Below are 12,516 nucleotides of genomic sequence, written 5' to 3' on the forward strand. Positions count from 1 at the left end.
CAAATTTTCCATTTTTAACTTGTTTGGTTAACCTTTTATTTTTATTTCTATAAATAACAAGATATCATGCTAGCATTTATTCTCATGGAAAAGGATGCGATTTTTAATAAGGAAGTAAGTAAAAATCATAAAGACCTTTTATATTTCTATATTCAACTCTCTCTCCTTTCTTGGAAAAGAACTTTTGCTCTCCAAACTTGTTTGTGTTTCGAGGGTGTCTGAGAGTACGGGAAAATGTGTGGGTGGTTCGCTGGGTAGTTTTCTTGTTCGGCGAGTTCTCGAAACCGATTGTGTTGCTGTTTTGGAGGAAGAGTCGAGTGGAAGTTAACATCGACGTCGGAATCTCTGCGTCAAAGAAGGAAAACCATCGGAATGAAGGAGGAGGACGCCACATACCGTCGTCAGAAACGGAAGGGATTGCGTCGTCGGCGGCGGCACATCAGATTAGGGTTTTCGTGAGGGATCAGGCGAAGAAGATGCAAAGTCGGGTCGGGTTTCGGCCTCTGAACCGGCCCACGGAACGAACGCGGGCCCTGTGCGTTTCGGCCCAACACGGACCCGCGCTGCAGCCTTGGTCTCGGCTCCGCACGCGTGCTCTCGGCTCGGCTTGACGTGTACGGCGGCTCGGCTCCGTCAAATCCCGCGGCTTGGCTTGGCGGCTTAATTGGTCGGCTCGGCATCTTGGCTTGGTGACTCGGTATCACTATAATATATCGATTCCAAGGTTTTCGACCCTTTCGAAGCAGTTTCTGCCCTTATTTTTACCATCTGAGGTTAGTATGGTTCCTAAACGTTAAAGACAGATTAGGTCGGGGGTTTATTTTGATAAATAGCATGAGGTTTGGCTAGGGTATGTTAGGAAAGATTCCTAAGTTTTTATGTGGTTATTATAGGACGTATTTAACCGTTGGGATTAGCTCGTTGTGAGTGACTTCAACCAAGACTATCGAGGTAAGTGACCTTACTGTTGGAGTTAGTTTACTACGTGTTGTATGATGGTGCGTGCCCTGTGGCCCCCGCATGCACCATGTTTTATTATGTGATATGACTATATGATGTATGAATTATGTGACTGTTTATGCTATGAAACGTAATGAGTTATGTTGACTGTTGACTTATGTGAAGTTATGAATGATATGTTAGTGATATATGCTATGAAAATGTTGATCGATGCCATGGATACATGTAGTATTATCGAGTCATGTCATGAGATGTTTGTGCAAATGGAATGTACTTTCATGTTATGTAATATGTCATGTAATGTAAGTCATGTGAGATGCAATGTGATGTAAGAAATGTAAATGCGATGTTAGCATTGCTTATGTAGTGCCATGTTAGATATGTTAAGGGACCTCATGCATATATGTATGTCACGTACATTGGGATTCTTCCCTTTTATGTTACGAAAGAATGAAATACGATATTTATGTTCGCCATGATATTATGCGGGCCCTTTTCTGTTCTGTGGTGTCCGGCGACGTGTAACACGTTGTGCCCGACCAAGCCAGGCCCAGGGGGTATGTATACAAGCCCGCTCGGTGGGTCTATGTACGCGTGCATGGGCCGTGTGTGAAGGAGTACCACACATCCAACCCTACCCGGAATAGAAAAGCGCCCAAGGCCATGTAAAATTTATGAAAAGTTAGCTACTGCTCATATGTTGATGTGTTTGCATTCCTAACCCCAACAGTGGGGTGACTTACTGAGTATTTCATAAAATACTCAAGCCACGTGCTACCTACATTTTTCAGGTAAGGGGTGACTTACTGAGTATTTCATAAAATACTCAAGCCACGTGCTACCTACATTTTTCAGGTAAAGGTAAGGCGCCAATGTACGGTTGACGGCTGAGCTGAGGACACGATGGAAGTTGGAAATGGATATTTTTAGGAGTTTACTTTTATTGGACTGTTTTAAGTTATAGCATTGAGTATTGTTTTATTTGAATTTATTTTGAATTCAGTTATTGAAGGTTTATTTTCGGAGTTTAGGTTTTGTTTTGGATTTATGAATATTTGTGAAAGACTCTTCCAAGGTTATTTATAAATTCAAATTCAGTTATTGAAGGTTTATTTTCGGAGTTTAGGTTTTGTTTTGGATTTATGAATATTTGTGAAAGACTCTTCCAAGGTTATTTATAAATTCAAATTCAGTTATTGAAGGTTTATTTTCGGAGTTTAGGTTTTGTTTTGGATTTATGAATATTTGTGAAAGACTCTTCCAAGGTTATTTATCATGAGCTTCCGCTTAATGAGTTATGTATAGATGGGTAACGTCACTAATTAGGTTAAAGAAAATTAGGGGCAATATTAGGTTAAAGAAAATTAGGGGCGTTACAGATTTTATCCGACAAATTATGAATGGTGGATAAATAAAACTTTTTTTTAACAACTCGAACCCAACCCAACCCAACCCGAAAATAGAGTGTTGGGTTGGGTACTTAAAATTTTTGGGTTGGGTTGGGTTACCAATCTAACCAACGCGAACTTTTGTGGTTGGGTAAAAAAAAATCTCTCAACCGAAACGTGGACCATGTACACCCTAATTCAAATTAGCTTAAAAATCAAAAAACAAAATTAATAAATTAATAATAATAATTTTGAGTAAATTTATTCCCACAAGGGAGGCTAAAAAAAAAAAAAAAAAAAAAAATACTTCGAAAATGTCTCAATTATATTAACTACAATTTAGTTTATGATTATGTCATAGTGGTACATAAATTATAAATTTTAGTAGGAACCATGCCCTTGTTATTGTAACAGTGAGCATAACAAAGAAATGCAAAAACTCTTACTCAAATGCACGACCGTTGTGCGCCTATATCCTGACACAACACTATAAAATATACGTTGATTTGAGCAAGAACACAATAAGTAGGGAATGAAAAATTTAATTGAAGGCATAATCTCAATAAAATAAAAATAAAAATGTTTCATAATAATTGGCATAGACTCGTTCCTATCGAAAACTCGACCCAATTCACAACCACTTCGATCTATTTAATTTGATCTCGTATGAAAAAAAAAAGTGGATTTTCACGACAACGAAGGTAGAACATGAAAATTTTAACCTCCGTTTTTAAATCAATTAAATTAAATAAATTTGAGAAATACACGTATTTTTATTCTTCCCATATTGAATAAAGAAAGCATTTTTAAAAAGAATTCTAAGTTTTTGTTTTGGAGTGATTTGAAATTATTGAAACCATCTTTTTATTATTTATATAAACATTCCAAGGATTTTTATGAAATATAAAATTAAATAATAATTAGTTATTTGAATATTAATATATGTTTTAAAATAATTTTTACTCCTATGTAGTTTGATATGAGATTTTATTTAAAAATAAAAAATAAAAAATATAGCATTCATTATTATTTAAATACTACTAAGTTGACTATTAAAATACCCATATTCTGTTCTTTTATTTTACGTTTTTTTGTGTGGACGGTTTATTAAACTATTTTCCTTTATAGAATTAAAGTTATAATTAATAATAAAAAACATTAATTATTAATTACCATATATACGTTAAATTTAAAAGTTTATATAGTTTTATTTAATTCATTTATTCGAAGGTAATTATTAAACTAATTCTGATAATTAAATATTTTTCTTACATTATTTAGATTAAAATTTAATTTATAATTAATAAAATAAATAAATGTAGTTTACTAAACTGCTAATTAAGTATCGAGCAATACCCTAAATTTATTTAATTAGTTAAATTAAATTAAATTAAATAATAAAATACTGTTTTTTCTTAAATTTAATTCATTATTATTTATTACAATTTTAAAACGTTTTCCCAATAATATTAACGTGTGCTATTCCATATTCTATTCTCTTATTTTACATTTATTTGGACAGTCCATTAAAGTATTTTCCTTTATAAAATTAAAGTTATAATTAGTAATAATAAAGTTATTTAATTCATTTATTCGAACATAAAACTAAATTTAATAATATATATATATAGATATAGATATATAGTGTGTGTGTGGAAATGGCAATAAATGGTCGGAAATACGAAAATTTAATAGAATCTGAGTAAATAGAAAGAAATAACAAAATACGTAAAATAACATTCTATTTTTATATTAAAAACAGTCAACGTTACCAAAACACACCCATCCTTTCCTAGTTTACTTCTACGTAATAATTTCAATTGCCACCTCATTATCTCTATTAGGGTATAAATAAAACAAACAAATTTAAAATCTATGCAATTATTTCTTCATCTCCCATGGCGCTTTCCATATTTCTCCTTCTCGCACTACTTTCTATCGCCGAGTCCACCGCCGACAAAGGCGGTGGTCTCAAGCTGGAACTCATCCGCCGCCGTCTCTCACCCGACAACGTTTCACCGATGGCAGCCCAATCACAAATTTGGCCTGAAGCCAGCCAATTTATAATGAAAATCGCCGTCGGAACGCCGCCGACGGAGGTGCATGCAATCTTCGACACTGGTAGCGATTTATTTTGGACTCAGTGTCTTCCATGTGCAAACTGTTATCGGCAAACGAATCCGATATATGACCCTTCGAAATCATCAACCTTTCAAACCCTTTCTTGCGAGTCGCCGCAGTGCCATTTGACGGGGTCTGGTGCGGCGTGCTCCGGCACCGACATGTGTAAGTACAACTATGGGTATGGAAGCGGATTGACGCAGGGAGAATTGGCGACTGAACAAATAGCTGTTACTTCGAGTTCTGGAGCAACAACGCCGTTTCCAGAGGTGGTGTTTGGTTGCGGACATAATAATACTGGAACGTTTAATGCAAATGAAATGGGATTGATCGGATTTGGAAGAGGAGCGATTTCCTTCATTTCTCAGGTATATACATATATTATCACTTTCTATTATTATTATTTTTCTAAAAATATGAAACGTTTATATTCTTATTCAAATAACTAAAAAATTCACCTTATAGTTAATGTAAATTTATATTCATAGATAGGTCCATCGGTTGGCGGTAGAAAGTTCTCCCTTTGTTTGATGCCAACCAACACCGACCCGACAATCTCAAGCAGCATCTCTATCGGGTCGGGTTCTGAAGTTAAAGGACCCGGAGTCATCACAACCCAACTCGTTCAAATATCCGACCCGACATATTACTCTCTCACCCTCACGGGAATCTCTGTCGGAAATACCCTCGTTCCGTACAGTATGTCAGGACCTCCGGCCAAGGGGAATGCGGTTCTCGATACCGGCACGCCCCCGACTCTCCTCCCCAAAGAATTGTATGAACGATTGACTGTCGAAGTTCGGCGGCAGATCCCATCGGAGCCCATTGGTGATACTCTTTGCTACAAAGATAATTTGGGGGATTTGGTGATGACTTTGCACTTTGACGGCGACGTGGATCTGCCATTGAGTACGGTTCAGACGTTCAATCAGATGCCGGATGGGTCATTTTGCTTCGCCGCGATGGGCGTTGACGACGACAGTGCACTCATCGGTAACAGTATGATGGCGAATTTTTTAGTTGGGTATGATATTGACAATATGATGGTATCGTTCAAGCCCACTGATTGCACCAAAATTGGTTGAGATTTTTTGGGCTTATAAAACAATACCCTAATTTATAACTATTCTTGTAACATAGGGTATTGTTTTATTTATAAAATTTGGAAAGCATTAATTAATAGATGTGGAACTATATTCTATTTTAGTAATTTTCCATTTTAAGGTAAAATTTGACATTAATTATTAATTATTTTTTATTTAAGTTATAAAATTATATAATTAATTCAAGAGATATTTTAGGATTATGATAAAATCAACCGGGAAGAAAGAGCTAAAAAATCTTATTCTATTATTTCAAGCCGTTCTTATGGCTAATTTGTTAATATATGGGCAACGATATCAAATACGTGCTTTAAAGATAATTTGAAGAAGTTTGTGAGGTGAGATTAAGAACAAAATATACAAGGTTAATGATTGTACGAACCCGAACCATAAGTCTAATGGACCGGTGATTGTGGCCTGTGCAGGCACGAGAGGCGGAAGACTCGGAATCCTTCATTCATGTTGATCATACATGGTAGAAAGATAGAGAAAAATTATGTATTTGCTTCAGTCGCGATTTGATTCAAACAGGGACTGAAGTTTGTGGTTTTGGCTGTAAATACTTCAGAAAACATGGACTGATTTGGAAGTATACTTTGGAGGGTATTTTGGGTATTTCACTTTATGGGAATCAAGCCCACGAGGGTGATATTGGTCGTCTGGAAATAGAACATTCTCTTTTGTCTGTACTGTTGAAGTTTGTTTAGTCAAAGGTTGATTTCTTGACTTATTGGTCTCACGATAAATTACAAATAATAATAATAATAATAATAATAATATTAATTACTATTTATTATAGAATCTTATTTTGATTAAAATTACTTAATATTTTACATTTTATATTATTTTTGAAGTTAAATTACAATTTTAGTATTAAATTTTGGAAGTTTTTTTTTTTATTATTTGATTTTTGTGAAACAAACTTAAATCTATTTTTTTTTAAAAAAATAATTAATCAGATAGACACCCATCTTAAATTTAAAAATAAATATAATATTATTTTTTATTATATATATTGTTCTTCTAGAACAAACGTACGATCAAGTGAAAAACATGGGTTTCTCGGTTGATTAGGTTGTCCCATGCATCCTAAACTCTAATACATTAATAATAAAATCTAAAATAGACTAATAATATTTCAGCCTCCGTCAGTTTCCTCTCAAGAACTTCTAGTACAAGTTTCTCTACCACGGTTTCTTTGCCCGTGGAAATCTCGACACCAGTCCGAAACTCAACCAAATTCTAGAACCACTCCTTCCGTGACTATATAGCTCTTAGACGCTCCTCCACCTCAACCAACCGCTTGTGAGACCTAAAACCTAAATTGGTATTTAAGATTTTTTATTTAATTGAACGTTTGACTATGTAATTGTATAGGCTCTTATAGTTCTATTTTTTTTTTTTCTTTTTGTTTTTTTTTTTGTTCAGTTTTTCAATTGAATTGGTGCCCATGTGACATAACATTGTGATATAGGGAGCATATTCTTCGGTTCAAACACGAATACAGTTGGGAATTCAAAGAGAATATTTTGCAGACAACATTGTTTTGATACAACTTTAACAACAATTATGGGAAGCTTCCGTTTAGGTTTTTTGGCCAGAGAAGGGAATTTGGCTTGAAGAACAATGCAACTATTCCCACTGCATTTGGCGTGCAGATGAGAAGGGTTTTTCTTTATATAATAGCAAAACAAAGGTATTCGAGCTCATTCATCCATGGAGTCCTTAGACAAATCCATCGCCTTTGCCTTACTTCACATCAAATCTTTTCTTTTCTACGTGAGTTGTGTGCTTGCGTAGTACTACTATTACAAAATGTCGGTTAATCATTTAAGTTCTAAAATATATGGAAACATTTAATATATAAATGAGTACATCTCAATAAAATATTGAAGTTGTTATTGAAAAATAAAATATTGACGTCACCCTTAGTATCAAAGTCTAGATTTTATAGAAAACTTTCAAGCACAAAGTTGAAATAAATTTGAAAGTCATACACCATTCTCCAGAATGAAACAAAAATAGATTTTGTAAAGGCCAAAAAAAAAAAAAAAAAACACGATCGTCAGAAAACATGCGTTCACACCTCATGGCGCCACATGTCGCGTCGGCAGCCAGAAACTTCTTCGGCTTACGCAGCTCAGACGGCTAAGCTCGGCTTCGCGGCTCAGAATCAAGCTCTTCGGCTCGCTAAATGGTATTTTGCCCAATTTTTACTGCTCCAACTATCCTAAAGCTGAAATTGACCTTGTTTATGGAAATTAAATTCAGTATAAAGTTCACTTTCTCGATTTATGTTAAACAGAGTTAAGAAATTGTAGTTTCTAACGAAACAAGATGGACATTCTAATAGGAAACCACAACTAATAATGCCAAGAGAAATTTCGAGGGATGAAAAGCAAATGTACTCGAATTTAGGGAGAACACAGGCGCTAAGGCCAACCAAGTAAGTGGTCTTACTATCGGACAGGTTGAATGACTTGTTTAATGTATGACGATGACACGTGCCTAGTAGCCCCTGCATGTGTCATTTATCCTTTATATTTATGATGTGTGACTATATTGTATGATGATGATGTACGATATATGATGATGTGTGACTATATTGTATGATGATGATGTACGATATATGATGATGTGATTCTGTGATTAGATGATTCTATACAATGTTGTATGATATTTATGATATGACATATGTTTGACATTATGAGATATATGATGTGATAGGATTGACCAGCAACGTGATGAATTGAAATAATGAACAAACCCGATATACACGTGAAAAGTTATGATAGAATGATATGATATAAAGGAAAATGATAGAGGGGTTATTATAGAGCCTATTGAAAGGAAAAATGTTGGGACCTCATGTATCATTGTGTGTTCATGCATAGGGGGATAACCCTTCATCTTTTACGATGATACGAACGCCTACACTGCAAGACAAGGAAACGACCAATATATTTGTTATAATGCTACGAAGGTCGCTATTCCTAACGGGTGTCCGACACCAACAGCTCCGAGATAATGCTCGCCTAACAAGCAAGGGGTCCAAGAGGTGTGCGAGTCGACTGGTGGGTCCATACTCGTACGTGTAGACAGTGTGTAGAGAAGTAAATACACATCAAATTGACCCCGCTTAGTTTACCTGCCTAAGAAATATAGACTGATATGATAGGCCCCACTCATGATTGTATGTGCTTGCATCTAACTCCAATAGCAGGGTGACTAACTGAGTATTTATCAAAATACTCAAGTCATGTGCTACTCTTATTTTTTCAGGTAAAGGCAAGGCTCCCCTGTACGGCTGACGATGGCATCCCAATTCAGGAGAGCATGACACATGCATTGGGGAGTTTGCAAAATTTTAATTTCGTATACTACATGTTAGTGTAGGTTAGTATGCATTTAATTTTGTTGCATATAGGTTAGTATAGGGCAGTCTTACTTTATGTCATTTCAATTTTTTGTATTTTATTTTAAAGACCTTCTAGAAAATATGTAAATCCACAAAAACGTTTTATGATAAACTTTTGAATGAAGTCTTTTTCCATAAAATATTTTATGATATGGCTTTAGGTTAAATAGGAATCTAGGGTCCTTATAGATTCTAAAACATCAAAAAAATGAATGATATGAATTATCTCTATGTGATTTTGTTGTTTACTTTTGCATCAACTTTTAATGCCTTCACTTGTTTATCTCTCCAATCTCGAGGGTCACCTTGGAAAGTGACCATTCTCAATTATAAGGAAGGAGAACCTTTAACGGTCTCTTGCAAGTTGAAGGCCAATGATTTAGGTAAATAAGGGTGATATATGATTTCAAAATTACAATGGTACCGTCTTTATATATATACGTTTATGTATCTCTAAATTTACATAATTGATAGTTTTTTAAAAATAAAAAGTTCAACCACTGAAAGTATAATATACAAAGGAAAAAAAACGTCATTATGGTTATTCAACTTCTATTACGATTTATAAAAAAATAATTATAATTTGAATCTTTAATAAGAAGTTTAATACTTTAAGTTCAAAAGTGAAGAATTCTTTAATGCTTTATGATTTATTACAACTTCATATAGTCTCGGTTATTATTTTTAATTTTTTTGTTAAAAAAAAAAAAAGAAAAAAGTGGCAAGTTCAAATTTCTTATCTCTTAATCCATGTCTTTTTAACTTAATTTGTGTCTATCTAACATAAATTTCTAATATAAGGAGCATATCCTTCGGTTCAAACAAGAATACTATAACGACCCTAGATTTCTGCTTATCTAGAGTCACTACCGTCATCATAATTTAATTATTTTTTAGAAAAATAATAATAAAATATTCAAAATATTGTAACGAACTTTCTAGATTTTTAATTCCCACCTACTTATCGTTAGGGTCTTAAGGTTATCTTAAATCTTATCATAAATAGTAACCCTACAATCATGCACCCAATATAACTTAAAACCTTAGGAATACTAGACAGTCTTAGAGGTGTACTTACTTAGTCTCGGTAAGGCGTTCCGCTCGGTAATAGAGAAACCTTTGACTCTAATACCATTACTTTCATGACTTCATTTTTTAGCTAGAACGATGCATAGATTGCAACTAGAGTTGACTCGATAGTATAAAAAGATGACAACGTTTTTACATTAAAAATAATAATAATAATAATTTTAAACATAATATACAATATCTTTACATTATATCAAAATAGAGTTCATAACAAAAACATTTAAAACAAAACTATGTTGACATGGATTCAGGTCTCCAAGTTTCTCAAATTTGACTATATGAGTTTGAATCAGTCAAGAGAACTAGGGCCACACCTCTAGTTATCTTGTAAATTTCTACTAGCTCTGACTACTAGAGACATTCTATCCTTGGCTACAGTCTAGCCAAGCTGATACCCTCACCCTAGTCTTAATTTGTTTTATCTACCTACTCTCTATAGGGAGAATTTCACATTTAATCACTTGAAGTTCATATATAGATATTCATGCATATAACACGTATGCTTAATGGGGCGATAACATCCATCAAGCACCCGGAGGCCAACCATAACATCCATCGGCCTTTCAGGCACATGAAGAAAAGTTCGCCATTAGAAGAATATGAATTAGTAAGTCTTGTTGTTAATTTGGTAAAATTTCATTAAAATACTTAAATCTGGCTCGAAACAAAGCTTAAAATCAAACCTAAGCCTGAACAAGCTGTCCCTCCGAATCCCAGGTTCGTGATCGGAGGAAACAGATTTGGCAACCCAATACCTGTGCGCTCAAGTCTCTCAGCTACCAAATAACCATAAAAGAATGCCAAGAGATTGCCCCAATGAACTCGACCAACCTCATGTTGCATGGCCCATGTGCCTACTTGACTCAACCCAAATTCCAACCTGCTGCCTACTAGACTCGACCCGAGTTCCATCCTACACGCCTACCTAACTCCTACCAGTATCGACCTAACCTAGACATTCACCTGCGCGTGTCCCTTCGCCAAAACCTGCATTTTTGAACCCTTACACCAACCCAACCTAATGTTGTGACCTGTGCCTCTACTCAGTGACGACTTTATTTGACTTTGATCCGCGACTTAATATTTGATGCTTTTAACTCAGGATACCGGTTTTTAACCCTGTTTGAAATTTTTAGACCAAATCTTACAATTGCTTGCCCTCCAGAAGTCGATTTTGATATTTCCAAATGGTTTTGAGATGAGTACGACTATTGTTTCAAAAAACTAGGTCGCTCGATTTTTGCTAATTCGGTGTCATGAACTCGCATGGGTTTACTTAAATTTAGGGACTTGAACTTAGCTACCTTGGTAAGTGACTTCACTACTCTTTTGGTTCGATGAATTGTTTGAAGCACGAGTAGCGGTTGCCCTGTGACCCTTGCATGTATCGTCCCTTGTGATTTCTATATTTGTATATTATGTTATGACGTGTTATTATGATGAGAAATGTTTGATTATGTAATTTCATGTTTACTTGTTATGCTAGTGTGAATATGACATATTATGAAAGTATGGTAGCATAGAGTACATTCCCCTTATGTAACGATAAGAAATGGTTATGTAATGTATAAAATGAACAAAAGATATGCATTGCACCCTAGATACATGCCCTGCTTTTAATTTATGGAGACCTCATGCATATTGTATGTGCACATGCATTGGGATACTTCCCTGTTATGAATGGTACGAACACGTACCTAACGTAGTGTATATTCGCCATGATGTTATGATACTGTATTGTATACACCAGAATACTATGCATGCTCCTTCCTTCTGTGGTTTACCGGCAATGAGAGTGTACGTTTGTTGAAGGCTAGGTTTAGAGGGTACATCTGTAACAGTCTATCCAAGCATCTGTCACAGTCTCAGGATTACAATGTCACTGCCAAGCTTTACAGAAGCACCTTGTCTTTATCTGAAAAATAGAGTAGCACTTGACTTTAGTATTTTAAGAAATACTTAGTAAGCGACCCCCTATTGGGGTTAAAATACAAAGACATGTAGTTACATGCATGGGACCTATCATAACAGTTTATTTTTCTACGGTGGCTATCTTAACGGGCAACTTGGATGTGTAATTAATTTTTCTACACTTGACCCACACGTGTGAGTATGGACCAACCAGTCGGTTCGCACACCTCCTGGGCCCATTTCTAGTCAGATGAGCATTCTCTAGGAGTTGTTGATGCTAGACACCCGTTAGGAGTAGTGACCGTCCCGACTACACGATGTCAAACATAATGATCGTTCCCCTACCTATTAGCATACACATCCAAACTACCGTAAAAGAATAGGGTTATCCCCGATGCATGAGCACATAATAATGCATGAGGTCCCAATATCTTTCCATTTTAATTATCCTTAATACAATCCCATTAGTGTCTTCTTCATATCATAACATTTTTCATATCATTTCTCATATCATTTATCATAACTT

The 12,516-nt window shown here is 35.0% G+C and overlaps 1 protein-coding gene across 1 annotated transcript; it reads left to right on the top strand.

The window, feature by feature from the left end:
• The first annotated feature begins 4,294 nt into the window (after window positions 1-4,294).
• On the top strand, window positions 4,295-5,653 carry LOC111799598 (aspartic proteinase CDR1). The gene is made up of 2 exons (XM_023683003.2): window positions 4,295-4,837; window positions 4,958-5,653. The coding sequence occupies exons 1-2, from the start codon at window positions 4,370-4,372 to the stop codon at window positions 5,552-5,554; spliced, it is 1,065 nt and encodes a 354-aa protein (XP_023538771.2). The 5' UTR covers window positions 4,295-4,369; the 3' UTR covers window positions 5,555-5,653.
• The last annotated feature ends 6,863 nt before the right edge of the window (window positions 5,654-12,516 follow it).

Source organism: Cucurbita pepo, chromosome 9 (genome assembly GCF_057944985.1).
Source record: "Cucurbita pepo subsp. pepo isolate OVF chromosome 9, ASM5794498v1, whole genome shotgun sequence".
Lineage (NCBI taxonomy): Eukaryota > Viridiplantae > Streptophyta > Magnoliopsida > Cucurbitales > Cucurbitaceae > Cucurbita > Cucurbita pepo.

What these genes read in the sequence shown, in the direction of transcription:
- LOC111799598 (XM_023683003.2), top strand. Translation starts at nt 4,370, where the DNA reads ATGGCAGCCCAATCACAAATTTGGCCTGAAGCCAGCCAATTTATAATG. An exon ending in CGATTTCCTTCATTTCTCAG is followed by an intron (nt 4,838 to 4,957) that starts GTATATACATAT and finishes TTATATTCATAG; the next exon opens with ATAGGTCCATCGGTTGGCGG.